This window comes from Fusarium odoratissimum, assembly GCF_000260195.1.
Source record: "Fusarium odoratissimum NRRL 54006 unplaced genomic scaffold supercont1.12, whole genome shotgun sequence".
Lineage (NCBI taxonomy): Eukaryota > Fungi > Ascomycota > Sordariomycetes > Hypocreales > Nectriaceae > Fusarium > Fusarium odoratissimum.
This window is the reverse complement of record NW_022158698.1, coordinates 807518-828863: the sequence shown is the minus strand read 5'-3', so window position 1 is coordinate 828863 and position 21346 is coordinate 807518. Positions and strand designations below refer to the sequence as shown.

Here is a 21346-nt window from a genome sequence, read left to right as displayed (position 1 = left end):
TTGTTCGTATCAGTAAAGAGCATTGTATCAATCTCAATACTCATCGCGATAATTGATAAAATGGTGGTTGAAAACAGGGTTATGACTGTCAAGGCTGGTGTCGCCCAGCTTTGAAAGCGGAAGTGATCTTCGAGAGCTGGACAAGATGAGCTGTGATGCTGCGTGGGCAAACGTGCATGGAAGAGTGTTGGCAGGCGTTGGATGCTGAAGGATCTCGCTTACACTGACCTTTTTTCTCTTTGCTTCTTGTGAATTGGGGTCTGATTGAGGTGACACTTAACGGTTGGATGTGTATAGTCAGACGGGCGGGCGAAGGGATATCTTCAGTCAACTGACAGCCAATTCACTTCACTGGCTTTGGTAGTTACTTGGATGGTTCATTCCCAAGACCATGATGTTCAGTGAACAGTATAGTGAGCATACTGTATGTACGGTAACTAGTTGATCCCTAAACCTCTTGTTCACAAAATAACCGCCAGTATCACACCTCTACCAAGCCATCAACCCTCTCTTTAGCTTGCATACCCAATAAGATTAGATCCTCACCCTTAAACTCTCAAACCACCTCCGCATTTCACGTTGAACTAGTGCAAGCCCAACCGAGCCATCCTCTTCAGTTCCCCTAACCTCCTCCGCAGTGCAGTAGGACCTGGTCTACTCTCATTGGTGTACCGCACGTGCACACACTTAAAATGCAAAAGCCTGACCTATGACATCCCTGCCATTGGCATTTGCTGGTTCCGGGTTTTCCCCTCCCTCGTTCCTCTTCCTCCACAAAAAGTCGACGTCAGTGACTACGATTAAACCGTTGCTCTTCCCCAGACTGCCACTGTCACTGTTTCTTCATGTCTCTCGACTCCACTTCTTCATCCCATTCCCACCAAGAAACAATTGAGTCACTTTACTACGACGGTTGATCACAAAACAAAAGCAACACAAATAATTAGGGACTGGGTTGTCTTTCAGCTGCGCATACACCGGCATCGTCACGAACAAGAGCAACTCGGCTTTGCTCGGACCGTCGCTCGGCTCCTACTCCGTCGACTTCTACCGCCAACCTCCCTCCATCACATCACAACACATCAGACCGATAACCTCACGATGCCTTCACAACGACCGTATTTCCTCTCTTCTTTCCTCGCCGCCTTCCGTCCTCAGGGTCCCTCTATCTCTACTACCGCTCCACATCAACATCAGCCAAACAAGCACACCCGAGATACCACGACGACCACAACTGCCACAGCAACTGCAGCAAACACAACTACCACTGCTACTTCTACGTCACATCATCATCACCAGTCTCAACAACAACAACCAACTACTTCCAGTGTCGCCATCCGTCCACCCCGAAACACCACCTCTTGCTCACCGTCGACATCAACATCCCCCGCCAACGGTACCGCCATTCCTATTCCCGGATCATCTGGTCGACGTGGAAGCGACAGCAGCAGTGAAGGGTTCCGTGATGTGATAGGTGCCGACAAGTGGTATATCGGTGGACGCACACCAGGCGGTGAAGAGAAGTTCTTCAAGCTTGGCGTTATCCGCCGGGTGAGAAGCAATGATGGCTTAAGTTTGGATCGTCTAAGCTTATAATCTGACGCATGATTATTTTTATGAGACTTTTTACGACTACTGGACGGGTCAGGAAACATGTGTATGCATCACTCATTACATGATAAGCCACTCTGGTACAAACGCACGAACTTCACTTTTGCATGAACTTGGGATGCTCGATATGAAACTGGGTATGATTAGGGCTACAAATAGGTCTGGGTTTGGACCATGGGTATGGCGTTTAGTGTTTGGGTATATTTCACATCTGGCATGAAATGGGTTCCTAGCGATAGGAGGGCCACATGCTTATCAAGACAAAAATACAAAAAGAGTATCTTTTGCAACCACACCGCTCACATCCCCTCCATCTTGTGTTTACCACATAAATCTTTGAAGTCGACCGTCGTCTAGCACAGTCCCATCTTCCGCCTTCCATATGTAAGGCTTGGTGAGGAAGATGTAGCCTGTTGCAACATTGATGGCGATGAACCAAAACGTTTCAATGATAAGACGCATATCGTAGTGTTGAAAGAACTCAAACAAAGGCCTGGTCTTTGGGTGATTTGAGAGCCTAGAAGCAATGTCGCTGTAACCACCATGATCGTGAAGCCTCCACGCAGGTACAAGCAGCCTCCACATCACCCAGGGTATGATAAAGTATCGTGGCTCTACTAGCGGGGCCGTCATGAGTGATAAGGTTGTGGCAAGCAAGAATATGAGTCCGGTCGAAGTGGAAGCTGGTATAACGGAAGCAAGAAGAGGGTCATCCTCCAAAGCCTTGCTCAGTTCTTGATCTTTGGAAGTATCCTGAGAATTCTCCATTATCTCAGCTGGAAAGGGAGTATAAGTCTGTCTTGGCGAAAACCCAACGTTAGTCACCATAGGATGACTCAGGAAGGGAGGATTTCCTGTTCCATTCCCATAAACAGAACAGGCACGCGTGTGAATAGTGAAGAACTGGGAACAGCCAGCGATGGTACCCCACGTCATCCACCGAGACAAGGTATAGGGGACAACCAAAGCATATCGAATCCAAGAAGCCCGTCGGATGGTGTATCGAAAGATGTAGAACATGTAATGGCGGTTGTCAGCCAGAGTGAAGGGGTGGATAATAGTGTTGTAGCGGACGATGGCGAGTGAGAGCACTATGGTCGCAAGGAGGTAGAGGGGCCAGAGTATGAGCTTAATCCCAAAGATGAAGCTGGCGATTTCCAGTGGCTTCGATGGACGTGGGTATTTTCTGTCCGAGCTGCCCGTCGCCGAGTCTTTCTCAGAGCTTCCTGACCTTCGTGACTTGCTGAAGGAAAATGAGGCCGGCTCTGCATTGGTCTCTGCCTCGGGGGCTGGTTTGCTAGTTGATGTAGGCGATCCAGCCTGCGGAAGTATTCGCAGTCCTATGTTAATGACGGGTAGGGCATACGGTGCCAGAAGTGGCAGAGAGAAGAAAGCAAAGAAAGGCCATATGTAGAGCATCTGTGGGAGGTGGATAGTAGCAACATGGTTGGATTTGTCACCTTGTGCCGTTAGCCACAGACTTGACACGATGCAAAGAGAGTACTTACCGAGGACAACACCACCGTTCCATGCTACGAAGCCACCAAATGAGACAAGGACAGCAACGTAAGGCCATATTTGCCTAATGAGGCGGATTGGGTTGCAAATCGCTGCGATTCCCAGGCTCAATACACAGAAGAGCATGTCTGGTCTTCAGTTAGTGACAAGTTAACCTATAGGAAAGAGCTGGTTTACCATCTGGCCACATCATGCGCAGTGGGGGGTCATGGACATCGCCAAGGGAATATCTCCATGCAAAATATTTGATCTGCCTAAAGAGCGTCAAGATAACTGGCTGATCAACCTGCTCTGGCCGCAATGTCTTGACAGCATGGACAGCTTCTAGGCCACCCATATACACAACTACCCAGAAGACATTGGTCTGGCGAAAGAAAAGTGTGACAATTCCAAGGAAGATTGTTGTTAGATCGTTCAAGACAGAACTACGATCTCGACCAATGCGCTTCAAGTGGTTCAAGTACGCGACCAGGACGGCTGCAGTAGATGCAACATCGGTGTAGTAAAGTCCAGAGAAGAAGAAGAGAAGAGGAAAGAGGGCGACGTTGAGTGCGGTGTGAATTGCATATTGTGAAGTATTGCGTAGCCGGGTCGAGGTATGAGCTTCATAGAGACGTGCCTCGATCTCTCTACGGCACTTCAGGACCAAGAAGGCGAGTATCATCAGAACAACGACATTGGTAGCTCGTAGACTCTTGACGTCGCAGAAGTATCCACTTACTGAACTACTAGGACGGATAACTCCAGGTGTTACAAGAGAGAGAAGGTAACTGTACTGGGCTCAGCATTTGCTTAGGGGTATAGAAGCGCGTGAAACTTACAGCCCTGGTGGTGTCGTAATCTTGTCATCCCACTCTTTGAACCTACCCTGGCAGTACTTCTGCGCCTGCGGTATATGGAATACTTCATCCTAACTCTAGTTAGCATCTGTGCAATGAGTACGACATAAGATGAGGCGTACCAGGTAAGGCTCAGGGACTAGTACTGAGACGGCATACAACCAAGAGACAGAAGCGACAGAAAGACAATAAAAGAAGAAACCCTCTAAGCGCGAGTTAGGACCTGAAGAGTTCTTAAATCGCCAGACAAAAAGAGGTAGCGCAATGATGAAGGCTGCTACTGTCTTGTATCCTTGAGATAGCTCCATCTTGACAAGTGTTCACCGGCAGTTAGCTGAACGCGAAAGAGATCGTGCTGGAACAATTAGAATCCTCTCATGGCATGAAGAAGCCAAAGATTTCTGTTAAGAGAGACAACAATTAGGAAAGGTGAAGGATAAATGAATGGCGAAAGTCAGCTTGAAATTGTATAAGACGGGCAAGTTGTACATGTAGGAGAGAGAACAGTGTTTCGCAGTGAGTTAGTGGCACTGTACTTTAATGAGTGGAACATCATATCAACAACCCCAAATGGTCCAAAGCAACATGTGACAGCCCAAGGATACCTATTGTAGACTATAACAGTGATAGGAATCGTTCTATTCAACTCTTCCATGCCATCACAGGTCTATTCTTTTGCAGAGGACTTCCATAAGTTGCTAGGCATGTCTCTGCCTACAAGTAAACCACTGAGGCATCAACCAATCACAGGCCATACATTTCACAGCAAAATTCAAGGCTCATAACATGTCTATTGGAATATCTTATACAAGGAGAGCCGGCAGGGGCGCTGAACAACGTCTATCTTCCTCAAGTCCACCAGATAACTTAGAAAGGCTATACAGACTATTAATAACCGACCCCAATGCTTCGTATCATAGTCAAGACTTACGTTGTCGGCGGGGTGGATCTCCTTTCGGAAGTAGTTGCCAAGGAAAGGGATCTTCTGTATAGGAATTAATATCATGATCAAATAGTGTCGAGAGAAGGTGATTCGTACCTGGAGAACATCGCGCTGCACACGAGGGATACCGTTGGCGAAGAGGAGGACAGCAACAGCGGCGGGGGCACCGTACATAGCCAGACGGGAGCCGCTATAACCCAGTCAGTTCCCATCCACAGTACAACGATCGGTCGTTCAGCAAAATCTCTAATCCAGTCTCAATCTATCATCCGCCATGTCCATCTCAGCCGCGGTTGATCATTCCAAGACTTCGGAGAAACGGAAAGGAGATTGAAAGTCGGTTCGCTTGCATATTCGGTTCTCGATCGCAAATTCGGTTTGGAGTTGTGCACTTACATTCGGAAGGCAGACTGGGGGGTGATGCCAGCAACGTTGGGCTGAGGATGGTACCTATTCCAGAGTATTAGCCAACGTCACTATTCCATATGAACCCTTGCGAGGATGTCGAGAGTCGTAGTTCGCTTGTGCCTTGACAGTGCGCTTCGAATTCGACGTTAGGGGATTGTAGACTGGTATAACGTACTTAGGACCATAGTTGCTCTTGAATTCCGACATGCGGATGGGAGTCTGGTGAGAATCACGTCAGTCGATTGCACACTTGGTGAAAGACGCCTCGAGCCATTCGTGAATATCTGTAGCTAGTTCTCGGCGGTCGTATCGAAGGGTTCGGACGTACGTAGGAGACCATCTTGAATTGTAGGGCGGTGGAAGCCTGTTGCGTCGTTCAATTGCTTGTCGATGTCGTCGTCGTAAAAGAAGGCCTTGAACGTGGTTGCGCGAGTTTGCCGAACGGGAAAGATCGGGTTTGTTTGGCCTCAGGCCTAAAAGAAGCTCTGGGGCAGCCGACCAATTATAACCGCAGGCGGGGACCCACTTTGACTTCCAAGCTTCGGTCTGCTATAGCAGCCTTGCCTTTGACCTTTCTTTTATTTACTTTCATATCACTTGATACTAGAAAAGTCGCCGTGATCAACCACGATCTTGTGATGGACAAATATATCGATGGTCGCTTTGAGCGAGTAGAGAAAGCTCTCGCAAATCTAATTGATTCAGTCACGAAATACCATCCCTCTATACAACAAGGAGAGGAGCTCAATGCAGCAGACCAAGAACTAAGCAGAGGCTTGAAAGAAGGTAATTCATACGACTTGGCCAGCCATGAATGTTTTAGCTAATTCACTTCTCAGTCCAAACTCATCAGAACAATTATTTACGTATTCAACAACTGCGCGAATCTTCAAACGCCCTTGATACGCAGATCCGCGATACTCTTTCGAATCTAGCGACTACTCGCAAGGATATCGTGACGACGCAAACCACCACATTTCCTTCTGGCCCAAGCTACCCCATCGCCTACGAAGAACTGCTCAATTATGCCCGACGTATCAGCAAAACGACTATGCCACCAGCAGGCACTATTAAAGCCGTACCACCGACGCCAGATGTCCCGGAAGTTCAAACTCCAGGCGGTCAAACACCAGCAGCCCAGACTCCAGGACCCGAGTCGCAAGCAGCTTCAGTCATGACACCATCTGCGCCTCCATCGTCTCAGGTTCAAAGCCCGGCAGTCATGAATGGTACACCAGTCGTCTCCCAGGAACCCGCGACTCAACAGTCCTCCATGTCGGCCAACACCGTCCTGCCCAGCGAGTGGACACAGTTCTTGAACCCCTTGACTGACCAGATCTTCCTCCCTTGGCCAAACGACCTTCAGCTTGGCGCTGGCTCCCTGGCTGCTAACCAGCTCCTCCAGGAGCAGGGCATCGACCCCAAGGGCTACGATCCTGCCGAGGAGGAAGAGCGCAAGCGTCGTGAGGAAGAGGAGAGAAAGCAGAAGGAAGAAGAGGACCGTATTGCCCAGGAAGAGCGCGAAAAGAAGCAACGTGAGGAACGCGAGCGCCAGCGCATCGAGAGAGAACGCCAGAGAGAAAAGGAGCAAGAGGCTTGGAGACGTGCAAGTCTGGTTGGTGGTCCGGCTGCCCCTGGCGAACAAAGGAGCCCAACTGGACCTCCACAGCAAAAGGCCCAGTTCCAGTTTACTAATCTGGATGATTTGGATGACGATGACGACGACGATTGAGCAGGAGGAAATAAGCCAACGAATTTTTGATATCTATAATAAGCTTAAAAACAATGCAGAACAATACCTCCTCGTCAATAGCCAACACGGCCCAGCTCTGTTGGCACTGGCCTGATTTTGATATCCGTCTAAATGAAAATGAATCTACTCCGTACTCGCAGCGTGCTGATGCAACACCACCGATCCTTATCACCATAATCTCGCCGATCTGGCACTTGTTTGCAGCTTAAAGCACGGCTCATGGTAAACGCGAATTCCAGACGCTGGTCGTACATGTATTTTACAAACACCAAAATTCCGTCTCTTGTTCATTAGTCACTTGTCGTTGATGATCCATTCGTCATAATTGGTGCATGGTCGTCTCTTAATCAATCTTGATGGACGAGTAGATCTTGCGAACGAACCACCAACTGGCGAAGTAGCCGATGGAGCCTGCAAAGGTCAGAATGTCATCGTAAAGGAGGATTTATAAAGAACTTACCAGTAAGAATGAAGAAGAGGAATGAAATGATGGCACTGTAGCCCATGTAGAGCACAATACCAGCCAATCCACTCGCCCTGACCTTTGTAACAAGGTACAAAAGACAATTCAAGAAGATATAGCCACCACTCATACCAGCAGCGAGGAAAGATCTCCACTGCCAGTTGTAGTTCTCAGCACATAGCAGGAAGTATACCATGAGGATAGTGACAGCAGCGCAGACAACGATCATGAGACCATAGCAGAGGAACAGGAAGCCAAACATGTAGTAGATCCTGCTGAACCAGATCGAGTTCATAATGAAGAAGAGCTCGACAAAGATGGCACCGAAGGGAAGAAGACCGACAATGAGCACGCTAGGGACAGGCTTAAGGTAAGTGCTCACGGGAGGAATCTGTCGTGGAATCTGGTTGGTACGGACAGGGGGTTGGAACTGAGGAGATCGGAATCCAACCCAGGAACCACCGAACGAGAGAGGAATCGAAATAATGAACCAGATAGCAACAATCACAAGCATGGTGGTGAAAGGAACCGCCCCTGATGACTGCTTGGCCCAGAGGAAAAGGTTCAGGAGGAAGAAGCTGGAGAAGACAATGCCGGGAACCAAGGTAGGGGTCAAAGCAATGTTCAACTTCCAGCTCTCACCCTGCCATGCCTTGTAAGTTCGAGCAGAGACATAACCACCAACGAAGCCAAGGACAGTATACATGAGGATCATGATTGTTCCAAGGGATCCACGGTTTGAAGGAGACAAGAATCCAAGGAGAGCAAAGAGAATGGTACAGCCTGTCATGCAGAACAGCTGAACACCATTGCCGGCCAGGATTGAGAGCAGAAGAGGACGCGAAGGGGTTCGGAAGACGTCGCCATGGACCAGCTTCCAGCCAGAGTCTTCCTGAACACCATCCTCAACAACCGAGGTACCGCCAAAGTCGTCGAGGTCGATCTGGTCGAGTCTGTTATAACGAGCAATATCCTTCTTGAGAGCGCGGACCAGGATGGACATGACGGTGAGAACAAGGATGACAACAATGATAGCAGTATCGATAAGCCAGAACCAGTGGATTTTAGGATCAAACACGTGCAAGTACTTGTCCCATCGAGTGGCCCAGGCAGTGTCGGACTTGCGCCAGATCACGCTGTAGCTGAAGGCAACATGCTGTTCGCCCCCAGATAAAACGATGGGCGGGTGGTTGGCGCAATCAGCCTTGCCGCCGTACTCCTTTGAACTTGGCTGCACAACCACACCGACGACACGGCGCTGGTTGGGGTCCTTGTTCACCTCGTGGTACTCGATGGCGATTTCGTAGTGGTTATTGAACAGAATGTTGTCGTCCTTATCATCCTGGCCAAGCAAGAATCGGGGATTATAAAAGGTAGTGCCGGTTAATTGATCGAGAACTTCCTGTCCCGCTGGCAATCCATCCACAAGCCATTCCAGACTGTAGCCCTGTTCGATGCGGCTTTTGACAAACTGAACCGATTTCTCGGTATATTTGACTTTGCAGAGGGGTTTGCACGTCTCGTTCTTGCCCATGATAAGCTCAAAAGGAGAAGTCATGATGCGGTCTCCGAAGAGAATACTACCCAGACTTTCCGAAACATATTGAGGGCCGCCTTCAGGTTGACAGAATTGGAAGGCAGGATGGTAGTAGTCGTACGAGACAACGGCGTGTAGTCGCGGATCTTGGGAGCGGTCGACAGGCTTGATGCTATTCACGTAAAGCGGAACCTTATCTCCCTCTTTGTAGGTAGTTGGGGCGACACCGGGGAGGTAGAAAGCAGAAGCTAGCTGTGGTATAGCCAGAAGCGAGCTGACAAGCGCCGTACGAGGCGCAAAGTCTCGGAAATGCATATTGGAAAGTTAGATCATGCGCAGACCGATAGAGGTTAACAAAGGAGGATTGCGAAAGCCGAGATGTGAAGCTGTCGATCAAAGCTCCAGCTGACGACGACTTGCGCGACCCGCAATTTCGAGTCGATGAGGAAGGAAAATTAAAAATCAAGTAATCACTGAGAGTTTTACTCAGTTTCTGCCTCTTATATCGTCCGATCAATGATATAAAGGATCGTGTGGTGAATCAGGCCAGCGAAACAGCTGCGAGAGTAAATCATCAAACAGGGAGCTACAAGGCACTTGCTGTAATCTGTCATGGAGATATTAGCTGAGTCAGGAGAATGAGCCACGCACTGAAACAGGGGATTTGTGGCGTTTGTGGCTGTCGAGGCAGGAATGTGGAGCCAAGCCAAGAACGCCCCGCTAAAAAGTTGAAGTACTCCAAACTTTTCGACGAGACATCAGTTTTCAATTGTCTAGAGATTTCAAGTCTCAGTCAAACAGATCACCATGGCAGCACCTACAACATTACCGGCGCTATTGACGTCGCTAACCCAGTCGCTGTCATCAGCACTCGAGGTCACACCAAAACTCGCAGCCATCGAGCACCAGAAGGATGGCATTTCACTTCTCGATGTGAAGAATGAACTTCTCCTCTCATACCTACAAAACTTAGTCTTCTTGATCCTGCTCAAATTGCGCAACTCAAAATCAAACTCGGATAAAGCCGAAGACGACTCCGAACTCGACGAATCTGTGAGGGCAAAGCTGGTTGAGCTACGACTTTACTTGGAAAGGGGAGCCCGACCGTTGGAAGAGAAGTTGCGCTTCTCCATTGATCGATTCCTCCGAACAGCAGACGATGCAGAGCGCGAGAGACAGGCAAAGGAAGCCAAGGCCGCGGCTGGATCAGACTCTGAGGAAGAAGAGGACGACTCAGAGGAGGAAACAGATGCTGAAGCTCTGTCTCACAAGCCCGGCAACTTTGGAGCCATGGCTGATGATGTTACTGCTCGCCGAGCGGAGCGTGATGGGGGAGCTGCGGGTGTATACCGCCCACCTAAGAGAGACCGTGCCACAATGGATGCGCCTCAACGACGCGAGAAGCACGATCGTCGCGCCGGCAAGTCTCACACCATGGAAGAATTTGTCGCCTCAGAGCTATCCAGTGCACCTTTGGCGGAGCCCAGTATTGGTACCACAATTGTCCAGGGAGGTCGCAAGATGAAGACCGACGCCGAGCGAAAGGAGGAGGCAGAGCGCCGGGATTACGAGGAAATGAACTTTACACGTCTTCCCAAGGAGAGCAAGAAAGATCGAGCTCAGAAGGCGAAGCAGGCTGGTCGCAGCAACCGCATGCAGTTTGGTGGCGAGGATTGGCACAACCTGGGAGAGGGTGTCGACCGTATCGATCGTCTTACCAAGCGCAAGCAATCAGGTGGGAACGTTCGTGCTCTTCTGGACAAGAGCCGAAAGCGTGGAATCGACACAACGGATGGACCCCGTGGAAGTGGTATGGGAGGTGGTATTGGAGAGAGATTCAACAAGAGAGTCAAGGTATTGGAGGGTGGACGCCGCGACCGTGGAAAGGGTCGATAGACTGTTTGATGTTAATAGATATGTTTTCTGGCCTCTGGGGTGCCCAGAAACGAAACGATCTACGGATGTCGTTTCATGGCCATATGCCTGCTGGATTCAATGGAGTTTAAAATTCGGACTGCGTGTTGAGAAATTATCAATGCAAATAGGCTGCTTTACTGGAAAAGCATCACAAATGCAGTAAATACTTCTTCCATCCAAGATTACATCTCTATTGAAATAAGTCAGCTACTTATTACAATTGGGGCATGACTGAGTGACTCTCATCTTTGGCTTGGGACTCTCGAATTGCTGTTACTGATAAGATAACGGTCTAAACTTTGGCGGGGGACGAACATGGAAATTTCTCTACAATCGCCCCTCCCAGCGTTGACAGCCCTCTAAACTTGCAACCTTCAGTCTGACTTACTTCGCATCTAAACCCTGTCGCAAAAACGCCGAAGCTTAAGATACCGGTACAAAACCCGTGTATATACTCGGTATCGACATACGAGCCAAAGGTATTCTAGAAACAGCTGCGCATTGTGGTTGTCGCAAAGCGAACTTGGAGAGCGACGTAGAGTCATCCAAACCGAAAGCGAATAACAAGGCCTAGTCAGGTTCTTGACTGGCAATTTGTGCAGAAGAGCTCTGTTTCCTTACAAATAATTTCATAAGATGTCTACAACGTCGAATACACCGGCTCCCACGGCCTCAATGGACATCGATGATATGGACATTGACTCTGGCGTCAAGCCCTCTACAGCCAACAATCCTACCACGATAGACGACGACGATGATGACCCAGTCACCGCAACATATAACGTCTTTATCAATCCCTCTCTGCCTTTAGGCCGCCGTCTTCTCGTTCTCCAACATCCTAACCGAACCGATGACTCCCCACGACCTCCACCGACCGAATTGCGAGTGAAGGCTCAAGCAGGTATGGTTGAAGTCGATGTGCCCCTAGACAACACAGTCGCCTATGATCGCGAGAAGGGTCAAAAGTGGGGAAAGACATTGCATGCTTCTATGGCGACCAAGAATGGCGGCAGTCATGGATTGGCTGGCGGATTTGGCTTCGGTACGGTCCAGGCTCGAGGTGGCAGGAAAAAGGCCGAGGATGAACAGGAGAACATGGATTGGGCAGAGGCCGTTAGGCAGGATAAAGTGCTTCGGACACAGACCCTTGGTGGGCAGTATCCTGAGTATAAGGAGGTTCAGCATATGGTTGGTGTCTTTCAAGGCAGTAAGTCACATTGGCTCTTGAGTCCATATATCTTCTAACACATCGCCAGAGGACTTGCATCTCACGCCTGTATCATCACTTGTTCATCTACGCCCACAACTTCACCACATCGACGCAACTGTCCAGCAAGCACGCCAAGACGCGGCTACTAAGGAGTCGGCGCCCAGCACTGCAGCCGGCACTGCTCGCGCAATTCATATGACTGTCAAGGCTACTGGCGATGGTGATACGGTTACCACCGAAACCATGGCTGATCGTCTACGATCTGTGCAGACAGAGCATTGGCGAACTATGCACTACACAGATGAGAATGAGGAGGCTGCCTGGGAGGTTTATAACGAAAGCCTCTTCCTGCGCCCTACTCAAGAGGAGGCCGCGGAAGGAGCAGAGAAAGCCGATGATGCGGAGGAAAATGAGCCACCCCTTGAGGAGTCTGTGCCAAAGTTCGCTCGTCGATGGGATGATGACGAGCTTCTTGAAGCTGTTAGTGGTATTAAGAAGCCACAACCGGCGCCAGAACCTGTTAAAGAAGATCCCAAGCCAATTGCTCCCGTCAAGCAGCCAGAGCAACCTGCGCCAGGGGCGGAGGAGGCACGAAAGCCCAAGCTTCGACCACGAGGTGGAGCGGCGGGGACCGTTCCTCGACGGGGAGGTAGACCTCGAGCTACAGCTTCAAAAACGGCCAACGTTGATGGATGAAGAGTGAAAGTCTGGTGCTAGAAGTAAACTCAGGGGACTAAATAGGTTGCATGGGACGGCGCAAAGGATCTATCAACTTTATATAAGGAATGCAAAAGTCACAGTATAAAAAAGCTTTGCCAAAAACGTGTAAAATTTGCAAATACGATATAACCTATTTCCTCAATGGACAAGAGTCCTCCCAAACTCTCTCCGTGAGTTAGTGATGATCATCCGACTGTAATGCCGGTATACATGAAAGCGCTAGGCACTCGCCATATCAGGGGTTACGAGTTTTGTACACCCAGTATGCCTATACGCTGAACCGCTCCCAATAATATTTTCGCCAGCATGTAAACCCTGTTTGTTGTGTTGTGTTGCATCCTGCATGTCCCGGTCGTCTTGAGCGCTCTCATATGCCAGCCCAAGAAAAAAGCCCAAGAATCACCGACAATAGCCTGTATGCATGCTCACGAAACATGTGTTTACTGGAGAAGCTCGACATCCAAACCAATGGATCGCATGAACAAATTGACACTGTTCAGCCGCTCTGCTCCCATAGCGGGGGGGAGAGTCTTTGAAACAGTGACAGTGTCGAGCACACGGTCCTTGACAGCAAGGACCAGACGAGTTTGTTGATCGTGAGTGGCGCTGACGCCCATAGCTGCAAGAAGCTGCCATACATAGACGTCCTCTCCAGTGTTGACGCTACCAGGGAAAATGTAAGGCAGCGAAGGTTCGAGTCTACTGAACAAGATCTCAAATGTTCGATCCCTGATGCTTGTTAGTCAAAGTTGTGATTCACGGTCCAGAATTTACATACCAGTTATCCCACTGCTCAGGAGTGCCGGCGCCTGTCTGTTTGAGAAGCACGGCACGACTGAGAATAAGTGTCAACATTGACACACCAATTCTTGATCTAGCAATGAGATCGACGTTGAGCTTGGTGGCAATCAGATTCAAAACTCCATCAACAATATCCAGGCCAGTGTCGTTGAAATACTGCATCAGTGATGGCATGACAGTAGAGATGAAAAGTTCAATCTTCTCACGCATGCGTGCGTTGATGGTTGTCACCTCGCCCGGTGTAATAGCAGCGCCCTGGACGACATCCAATTGGTCGAGATGATAGATAATCATGGTCAAGATAGTGGTTCGTTGTTCAAAAGAGAGATGAGGGAAGAGACGAGGAATGGCCTTCTCACCCTTGGCACAAGACAAGAAAGCGATGAATGGATGAGGAACAACAACACCAATCTGCTCGTGGACCTTGAGCTCTTGCCAGAGCTTGGCGTTGTAGGTCTCTAGAATGGTGGCCCACTCCTTGTGCTTGTTCTCAAGCTCCTCATCGGGACCGGTCATAGGGGGTGGGATAAGCCGAACATGGTCCTCGATTTGCATCAGAGTTTGATAAACCTTCTCGACGTTTCGGAGGATGGTCTTTCGATCAAGGCTAGAACCCTTCTTGCCATTGTTGGGGCGCTGATGCTCACTCTCGGTGCGCTTGATGCTGAGGAGAGGCTTAGGGGTCTTCGCGTTGCTGAAGGAGATCTTTCCTAGACTACCTGCAATGACCAGCTGAGGGTTCTTGGGCTTGTTCTTGGCAGCTTCGACAGCACGCTGAACCTGCTGCTCCATTCGTTGGAAGTGGTTCTCAGCGGGACGTCCATGGCGACGCATACCACCCTGACGACTACCAGTCTGGTATAGATATGTCTGGGCAAAGTTGCTCAGAGGCTGGCTAGGATTTTGGCGCTGGCCAGCTCGAATATGGCTGTAAACCTGGTAGTAGAAGTCCTCGGCAATTGAGGCATCAGACCCTTCAACAGGGTTGCCGGTAGCGGAAACAAGCTGCTGGAGCTGGATACGGGTGATGAAGTTCTTGTCCTGGGGAGTCATCAAACCGTTGTCCTTCGACAGGAGCCAGATCTTATGGTTTCGCTTAGCCCTCTTGGTCTCTTGATCCAGATAGGCGGCCTTCTCTTCTTCGGACATCTGCTGCATTTGGGGATGAGCTTGTAACTGCGCGGCATTAGGGATGGCACCGTGGGACTGCTTGGAGTGGTGTCCATGCTGAGGTGGAACATGCGCATCTGGGCCGGCGCGGTTGGGATTCTGCAGAATCTGGGTCGGGTTGGCATGGAGCTGCTGCTGATGCTGAACGGGAGTCGCTTGAAGACCCGGGGCTGGCGGCGTGGGCTTCGATTGAGTGCTTTGGGGCCTCTGCAGAATAGTCACCGGATGGCCATGACCATGGGCCTGAGGAGGCTGTTGCTGATGAGCAGTAAATCCGTGAGGCGGCTGCTGATAGGAAAGATCTGCGGCATGTGGCTGAGGTGTCTGCTGCTTGGGCTGAGATCGCATGGCGGCCTCGACCTCTTCCAAGCTCATGACTTTGCGACTGGGTGCATGCTGGGCAGGCTGAGCTGCAGGAACAGGAGCCGGCGATGCTTGCTGGGCTGGCTTAGACGGCCCAATGCCCCAGATGCTTCGGTCAACATGGAGATCAGGGAGCGCTTCGGGCTCGCGGTACTTCTCGTAACCAGATCGCACAGGCTGTTGGTAAGACTGTTGCTGATAAGGCTGGTTAGAGTAGTAAGACTGGTAGTCGGCCGAGGCATATTGGTTGACGGAAGAATGAGCCTGAGCAGAAGCAGCAGGTTTAGCCGCAGGCCCCTGGCGATTGTAGCGAAGATGCTCCTCCTCAATGGCATCCGCAACCTTGGCAGTCTGGCCAAAGAAGTCGAAATCCTTGCCAGCACTGCGAGAGACTGCCGGGCCACTGTCACCGAAGGTGTCGTCGTTGAATGCGTCTCCAGTCTCTTCGAGCTGGTCTCCAAGACCGTCATAAGTCTCCTCGAAGTCTAGAGCATCATCATCGCCATCCCTGCCTGATAAACCAGCAAATGGATCGTGAGATTGGGAGAAGCCAGGCGCAGCCGTGTTATGGCGCGTGGTGTCGAAACCGAAGAAGGACATTTTGAAAGAATTTGGGCAAGTGGACGTCGATTGTACTATGAAAGAAATTAGTACAAACGCCAATCGACTGTAGTCGCTCTGAGCTCCGTGCCCCGCTCGAGGTATCCTCAGGAAACGCCCCATAACCTCCCTGGACCAGATATCAAGCTTCTTATCTCAAGTATTCGGGTCGCTGATGGATTGTTCGTAATGGCTGCGATGGCGGATTTTTCTATTGTTCATCTTGTTCTGCATCCTGAGTCGTATTCTTATATGACCTCGTCCTGGTCGAAGCTGCTTGACTTTGTAGCGCTGTTCATCATGTGGCGCATATCACTGCCAGTATGAAAAAGAAGAAACTTTCCCGATGCCTGAGTCGTCTGTAAAGGTTTCGCGTTGAATGAAGCTTGTGCCACCCATAATTCGTCCTTAGGTCCAAGGGCGTCGAGGGGTTTCCCGGACATACATATCCAGCAATGACCAAGCCGGGGGAAGCGAGCAGGGTAGGAAAGCGACAGCTGAGGTAAATCCACTCACCACTAAGAGAATGAGATATGTTCAGGATCGTTCAGCGCGCACAAATCTATCATGATGTCTTCCAGTAAATTGGGTTCAAGATGTTTGTATCGTGGCCAAGCATGCGAATATAGCGCTATGTTGGCTGTGGAAAGGTTGTTAGAAGTGTTCGGAAACTCTATCAATGAGGTTTGTAAGCTGAAAGGGTGGACAGCCGCTTGGGAGAGAGCGGGCTGCGATGTTGATGCGCGGCGAAGCTCTGATGCCGACGATGATGCGACGAAGTGCCAACGTTGTTCTCCAAGCCCGCTTCCCCCACATGCGGCTGGATGAAGGTACATGCATTCACGTGCAGGATCACGTGAATGCATTGTTGACCTTCATCGAGGCCATACAATCAGGACCAAAAGTCATACAAAACTTGTATACTATTTACAAGCTTAGACTAGGATATGTAACATTATGAGGATATAAAAGAAATTACCTATATAAGAGGATGAAGATTTCATCTTGATATTGTAAGAATAAGGTACTTCACTGTGTTGTGTTGTTAGCCCTTTGTCATAAGATATACATGTCAATGGCTCCAATGACGTTTTTAATTGATATTGACTTGAATTATTTTATTAAACATGATAGGCTTTCTACTCTGTCGATATCATCGGTTACGCGTGGTACGGTAGTTGACTTTGAGAGGGCTCTTGATGGCGAAGTTACAGATCTTAGGTGAAACATTAATGGGAATAAACAGTCAGTCAATTAGACATACGGAACGGATCATGAGTTTGAGCCTGAATAAGGTTATCGATCCAAGACCAAGGATATCAGCCGAGAGACTCAATTCGAGGTTGAGGAGGTCAACTAACAGACAGCAAAAACGGAACGAACGACTTCGGAGATCAACAATAAACAATTGGCTACCTCGTACAGTGGAGAGAAGATAGGAAATCGGGAACTGCTACAGGCTGGTTGCAGCGTTCCTTTGACGCAAGGTTCCTGTAAGCTGCCAACCTAAAACAAGCCCAGGAAACGTAAAAAGGGGCACCTCCATCTCATTCAACGATACGAGAAAAACTGGTGATGCATTCGACGTGCAACACTTTTCCCAATTCAGGCCTCGATTGGCTGTAGAGAAACTTTCTCAATTTGAGGCTTGAATGACTGCAGATCCCCCATTCCTCAACATTCTGTAAGAGGCGCATGGCGAAACCTAAAAGAGCTGTTACATCTGAATCAAGTCGATGGCAATGGAGATTTCCAAGGTTGGGGCATCCCTGTAAACAGATCAGTCTCCTGTTGCATGTCGTCGTAATCTTGACAACGAACAAAATCCACCTTTCTCTGAACGGACTTGTGGGAGAGAATAAGCTGAAAAAAGTTTGCTATTGCATTGGATGTCATTAGACTCACTCCAAAAGCGTCTGGACTCGGCAATAGTTTGACACAGAAGCCATTAATCGAAGCTGAGATGCGCTAACAGACGGGATACACCCCCTGGACGTCAGGGGATACCAAGTACATATCATTTCACGAATACTTCGTTCTAGTGCTGCCAAGTGCTGGAAATCAGGTATTTTACCTTTAAACCCCTGCCGAAGATACCTCGAGTCACCCTCTTCTTATCAGGACAAGCTGTGCCTCTCTAGTCGCCGTGTGTACCTGACTTTGCCTAGAATTGACGATCAAGGGTTGGGCTTGTTCCCCCAGAACACGTTGTTCATCTCATTCCAGTGCTCTCCAGCAACTCGTTGCGTGCCATTGATCCAAATTGTCTTTTTGTATTAGAATAAGTAGATACTTCCCTGCACATACCCAATTCGTGAATATTCATCCCTCATCGTAAACCATCTCTTTTTCTCTCCTTAATTAGTTGTTCTGGTTCACGATATTGACCTTGTTCTTCGCTTCGTGAAGGACAAACTAGACCATCTTTTTTTAGTTCAGAAAGATCACCGACCGTTCCTTTTACTGGAGCCCCTCAGTCCCTGGCTCCCTACTAACGTAATTGCCTAGGCGGGCTGCTAGGTGCTCTAGGTGTCTTTTTTCCCCGTGCGCGCTGCGACCGAAACATCGACTTTGGATCATCCATCTTTCTTCTTTGTCTTCTGTTCAAACCTCCCACTTCATTTGAACTCTTCTTATATTGACGATTTCGTATCGTCAATTCTTCTTTCGCCATGGCTGCAGGTCATACGCGCTACGTGCGCTATATTGCGCTCGCGCTTTTCGTACGTCACCTCATTCATTCGTGTCCCATGGGCTCTGATGCTCATGATGGCTTACGTTGCCACCTGCTAACCCGACTCCTTTAGACGCTCACCATGTTCTACTTCTTCTCCAATTCCAAGATCGATACCATCCCCGTTCCTGGCAGTGTCGGTAACTTCCCAGGCGGTCCTGGAAGCCCCAGCAATCAGCAGCAAGCTCCTGGCACCATCCCCAAATCCCCTGATGCCGGCAACAACGTCAACTTCCCCGGCCAGCAAGCACCTGTTGCTGAGGAGGGAGACACTGCTCTCACCAAGGACGATGCTCCCGCTCAGAAGCCCGCCGGCGAGGGTGCCGGTACTGCTGGCGATGCCCCCGCTGTTCCTGCTCCTCAGACTCCCAAAGAGGGTCCTGCTTCAGGCGAGCTTGCTGAGGCTCCTCTGGCTATGTCCCCCAACGACCCTGGCTGGAACAACCTCCAGGGCACTGCTCCCGGTCCCCGCATGAACGCTACATTTGTCACTCTTGCTCGAAACCAGGACGTCTGGGAGATCGCCGAGTCCATTCGACAAGTCGAGGATCGTTTCAACCGCCGATACAACTACGACTGGGTCTTTCTCAATGACAAGCCTTTCGATGAGCAGTTCAAGAAGGTCACCACTTCTCTCTGCTCTGGTAAGACTCACTATGGTCTGATTCCCGAGGAGCACTGGTCTTTCCCTGAGTGGATTGACCAGGAGAAGGCCCGCAAGGTCCGTGAGGATATGCACGAGCGAAAGATTATCTATGGTGATTCTATCAGCTACCGTCACATGTGCCGATTTGAGTCTGGCTTCTTCTTCCGACAGGAACTCATGATGAACTACGAGTACTACTGGCGTGTTGAGCCCTCCGTCAAGCTCTTCTGCGACATCCACTACGACCCCTTCCGTGTCATGCACGAGAACAACAAGAAGTACAGTTTTGTTCTCTCTCTTTACGAGTACATCGACACCATTCCTACCCTCTGGGCTAGCACCAAGAAGTTCATGCAGAACCACCCCGAGCATATCTCTTCCGACAACTCCATGCGTTTCCTCAGTGATGACGGTGGTGAGAACTACAACAAGTGCCATTTCGTAAGTTAAGCTCTAGTTATCACCCGTTTCACAGCTAATTGAGTTTAGTGGTCCAACTTTGAGGTTGGTAGCTTGTCCTGGCTCCGAAGCAAGCCTTACCTCGATTTCTTCGAGTCTCTTGACAAGGACGGTGGTTTCTTCTACGAGCGATGGGGTGATGCTCCTGTCCATTCTATCGCTGCTGGTCTTCTCCTTAAGAAGGAGCAGATTCACTTCTTCGAGGATATCGCCTACTATCACGTTCCTTTCACTCACTGCCCCACTGATGAGCAGCGACGTCTGGATCTTCGTTGCCACTGCAACCCTGATAACAACTTTGACTGGAAGGGTTACTCTTGTAAGTATTTTTCTGAAGACCGTTTCAGAATCATACGCTAACCAAGCAACAGGCACTTCTCGATTCTTCGAGCTCAACGGCATGGAGAAGCCCAAGGGCTACGAGAAGCAGCAGTAGACAAAATATTATTAACATGGGGTTGTATAGGGTTGTATCATACAGGTCGTAATGCTCGGTAGATTGTCTGCATGATTTCTGGGCTGCACACAATGGGTCGGCATTGAGTGATGTTCTTACGGGAACCAACAACAGGCGTCTGGGTTTGAAGCACTTTGGACAGCTTTTGATCATGTAGAGTGTATGAATCAAGAATGTTCTGGGATCTTTTGAATGCTTTCTTGAATGCTCGAAATAGTGTACAATATCATTACATGGCCGCAGCCAGGTCTATTGGTTTTGACACATGTCTTGTATCATCGCTTTGCCATCTTTTAACCCAATTCGTCCATTTAATTTCCGTATGCAAAATTGTTTAACCAACTGTGGCCTTCTTGGGCTTCTTGGTGCCGTACTTGCTTCGACTTGTTGTTCGGCTCGCAACACCACCCTGGAGTAGTTAGTATAACGACAAGTATTATAGATGTGGCCAGAACTTCAACTCGAGGCCAACAGGCATTGAACATACCAGATCCAGAGCTCCTCGAACAAGATGATACCTCACACCAGGACAATCCTGTGCACGTCCACCTCGCACCAACACAACACTATGCTGCTGAATATTGTGTCCCTCGCCAGGAATATACGCCGTAACAACAGCCCCAGTGGAAAGCTTCACACGAGCGGTTTTTCGCTCACCAGAGTTGGGCTTCTTGGGTCGAACAACACCAACACGGAGACAGACACCCTTCAGAGCGGGACAATTTGTGTTGGACAGAGCAGGAGAGACAGCGTGGCGTGCGCGCTTGCCTTTTCGGATACCGCGGAGTACTTGGTTCAGTGTAGCTGGGCGAGCTGTTGTGGGGGCGAATGCGCGGGGTGCTGAGGTTGTGAATGTTCGGATGGTTGGTTGGATGAGGCGGCTTGGTGGTGTTGAGAGGGCTGTGGTGAGGGGACGACGAGTCGCCGGGGAGAAGAACTGGCGGAGGATGGAGCCGACCATGTTGGGCGAGTCGTCGATGGTCGGATTGGGTTGAAAAGTCGCGTGGGAAGTGGTCGAACTGATCCCGTATTCGGCCTCTCGCTATCCCAATCCCAAGCTCATGCAATACCGATATCAAAATCTCAGCCTCCCGAAACTGCGTCACGTGCTACACAGTGTCGGATGTTTCGTTTCTCCGGGTGCAGCAGATCACATGCCACGATCTATCATGCCCCACCTAGATCTTTGACGTCAGC

The 21346-nt window shown here is 49.7% G+C and overlaps 10 protein-coding genes across 13 annotated transcripts; 5 read left to right on the top strand and 5 right to left on the bottom strand.

Annotated features, from left to right (window-relative positions):
- Nucleotides 1–731: 731 nt before the first annotated feature.
- On the bottom strand, nt 732–4473 carry FOIG_08259 (alpha-1,2 glucosyltransferase ALG10). Of its 2 annotated transcripts, none has more exons than XM_031208231.1 (5): nt 4091–4473; nt 3951–4039; nt 3307–3899; nt 3120–3257; nt 732–3071 (listed from the first exon to the last, which is right to left on the bottom strand). In XM_031208231.1, the coding sequence occupies exons 1-5, from the start codon at nt 4274–4276 to the stop codon at nt 1933–1935; spliced, it is 2145 nt and encodes a 714-aa protein (XP_031062365.1). In that variant the 5' UTR covers nt 4277–4473; the 3' UTR covers nt 732–1932. The 2 variants fall into 2 exon arrangements, with proteins under 2 accessions (XP_031062365.1, XP_031062366.1); XM_031208232.1 differs by having other exon boundaries at nt 1714–3071; nt 3951–4032.
- FOIG_08260 (uncharacterized protein) lies at nt 745–1919 on the top strand. Its single transcript, XM_031208233.1, has one exon. It carries the CDS (start codon nt 1102–1104, stop codon nt 1594–1596), a length of 495 nt encoding a protein of 164 aa, XP_031062367.1. The 5' UTR covers nt 745–1101; the 3' UTR covers nt 1597–1919.
- A 266-nt stretch (nt 4474–4739) lies between the features above and the next one.
- FOIG_08258 (uncharacterized protein) lies at nt 4740–5775 on the bottom strand. 2 transcript variants are annotated; one of them, XM_031208229.1, is made up of 5 exons: nt 5648–5775; nt 5495–5538; nt 5308–5361; nt 5008–5101; nt 4740–4953 (listed from the first exon to the last, which is right to left on the bottom strand). In XM_031208229.1, the coding sequence occupies exons 1-5, from the start codon at nt 5657–5659 to the stop codon at nt 4759–4761; spliced, it is 399 nt and encodes a 132-aa protein (XP_031062363.1). In that variant the 5' UTR covers nt 5660–5775; the 3' UTR covers nt 4740–4758. The 2 variants fall into 2 exon arrangements, with proteins under 2 accessions (XP_031062363.1, XP_031062364.1); XM_031208230.1 differs by having other exon boundaries at nt 5495–5775.
- A 134-nt stretch (nt 5776–5909) lies between these two features.
- On the top strand, nt 5910–7256 carry FOIG_08257 (uncharacterized protein). The gene is made up of 2 exons (XM_031208228.1): nt 5910–6105; nt 6159–7256. The coding sequence occupies exons 1-2, from the start codon at nt 5958–5960 to the stop codon at nt 7049–7051; spliced, it is 1041 nt and encodes a 346-aa protein (XP_031062362.1). The 5' UTR covers nt 5910–5957; the 3' UTR covers nt 7052–7256.
- On the bottom strand, nt 6157–9669 carry FOIG_08256 (uncharacterized protein). The gene is made up of 2 exons (XM_031208227.1): nt 7533–9669; nt 6157–7483 (listed from the first exon to the last, which is right to left on the bottom strand). Exons 1-2 carry the CDS (start codon nt 9385–9387, stop codon nt 7416–7418), a joined length of 1923 nt encoding a protein of 640 aa, XP_031062361.1. The 5' UTR covers nt 9388–9669; the 3' UTR covers nt 6157–7415.
- Nucleotides 9670–9823: 154 nt separating this feature from the next.
- FOIG_08255 (uncharacterized protein) lies at nt 9824–11171 on the top strand. Its single transcript, XM_031208226.1, has one exon. It carries the CDS (start codon nt 9880–9882, stop codon nt 10966–10968), a length of 1089 nt encoding a protein of 362 aa, XP_031062360.1. The 5' UTR covers nt 9824–9879; the 3' UTR covers nt 10969–11171.
- A 164-nt stretch (nt 11172–11335) lies between these two features.
- Nucleotides 11336–13074, top strand: FOIG_08254 (uncharacterized protein). The gene is made up of 2 exons (XM_031208225.1): nt 11336–12196; nt 12246–13074. Exons 1-2 carry the CDS (start codon nt 11626–11628, stop codon nt 12893–12895), a joined length of 1221 nt encoding a protein of 406 aa, XP_031062359.1. The 5' UTR covers nt 11336–11625; the 3' UTR covers nt 12896–13074.
- Nucleotides 12404–16641, bottom strand: FOIG_08253 (uncharacterized protein). 2 transcript variants are annotated; one of them, XM_031208224.1, is made up of 3 exons: nt 16370–16641; nt 13698–15888; nt 12404–13648 (listed from the first exon to the last, which is right to left on the bottom strand). In XM_031208224.1, exons 2-3 carry the CDS (start codon nt 15851–15853, stop codon nt 13360–13362), a joined length of 2445 nt encoding a protein of 814 aa, XP_031062358.1. In that variant the 5' UTR covers nt 15854–15888; nt 16370–16641; the 3' UTR covers nt 12404–13359. The 2 variants fall into 2 exon arrangements, with proteins under 2 accessions (XP_031062358.1, XP_031062357.1); XM_031208223.1 differs by having other exon boundaries at nt 13698–16641.
- A 1481-nt stretch (nt 16642–18122) lies between these two features.
- Nucleotides 18123–20506, top strand: FOIG_08252 (alpha 1,2-mannosyltransferase). The gene is made up of 4 exons (XM_031208222.1): nt 18123–18576; nt 18661–19674; nt 19723–20011; nt 20064–20506. Exons 1-4 carry the CDS (start codon nt 18526–18528, stop codon nt 20126–20128), a joined length of 1419 nt encoding a protein of 472 aa, XP_031062356.1. The 5' UTR covers nt 18123–18525; the 3' UTR covers nt 20129–20506.
- On the bottom strand, nt 20268–21232 carry FOIG_08251 (30S ribosomal protein S12). Its single transcript, XM_031208221.1, has 2 exons — nt 20637–21232; nt 20268–20558 (listed from the first exon to the last, which is right to left on the bottom strand). The coding sequence occupies exons 1-2, from the start codon at nt 21108–21110 to the stop codon at nt 20484–20486; spliced, it is 549 nt and encodes a 182-aa protein (XP_031062355.1). The 5' UTR covers nt 21111–21232; the 3' UTR covers nt 20268–20483.
- Nucleotides 21233–21346: the final 114 nt, after the last annotated feature.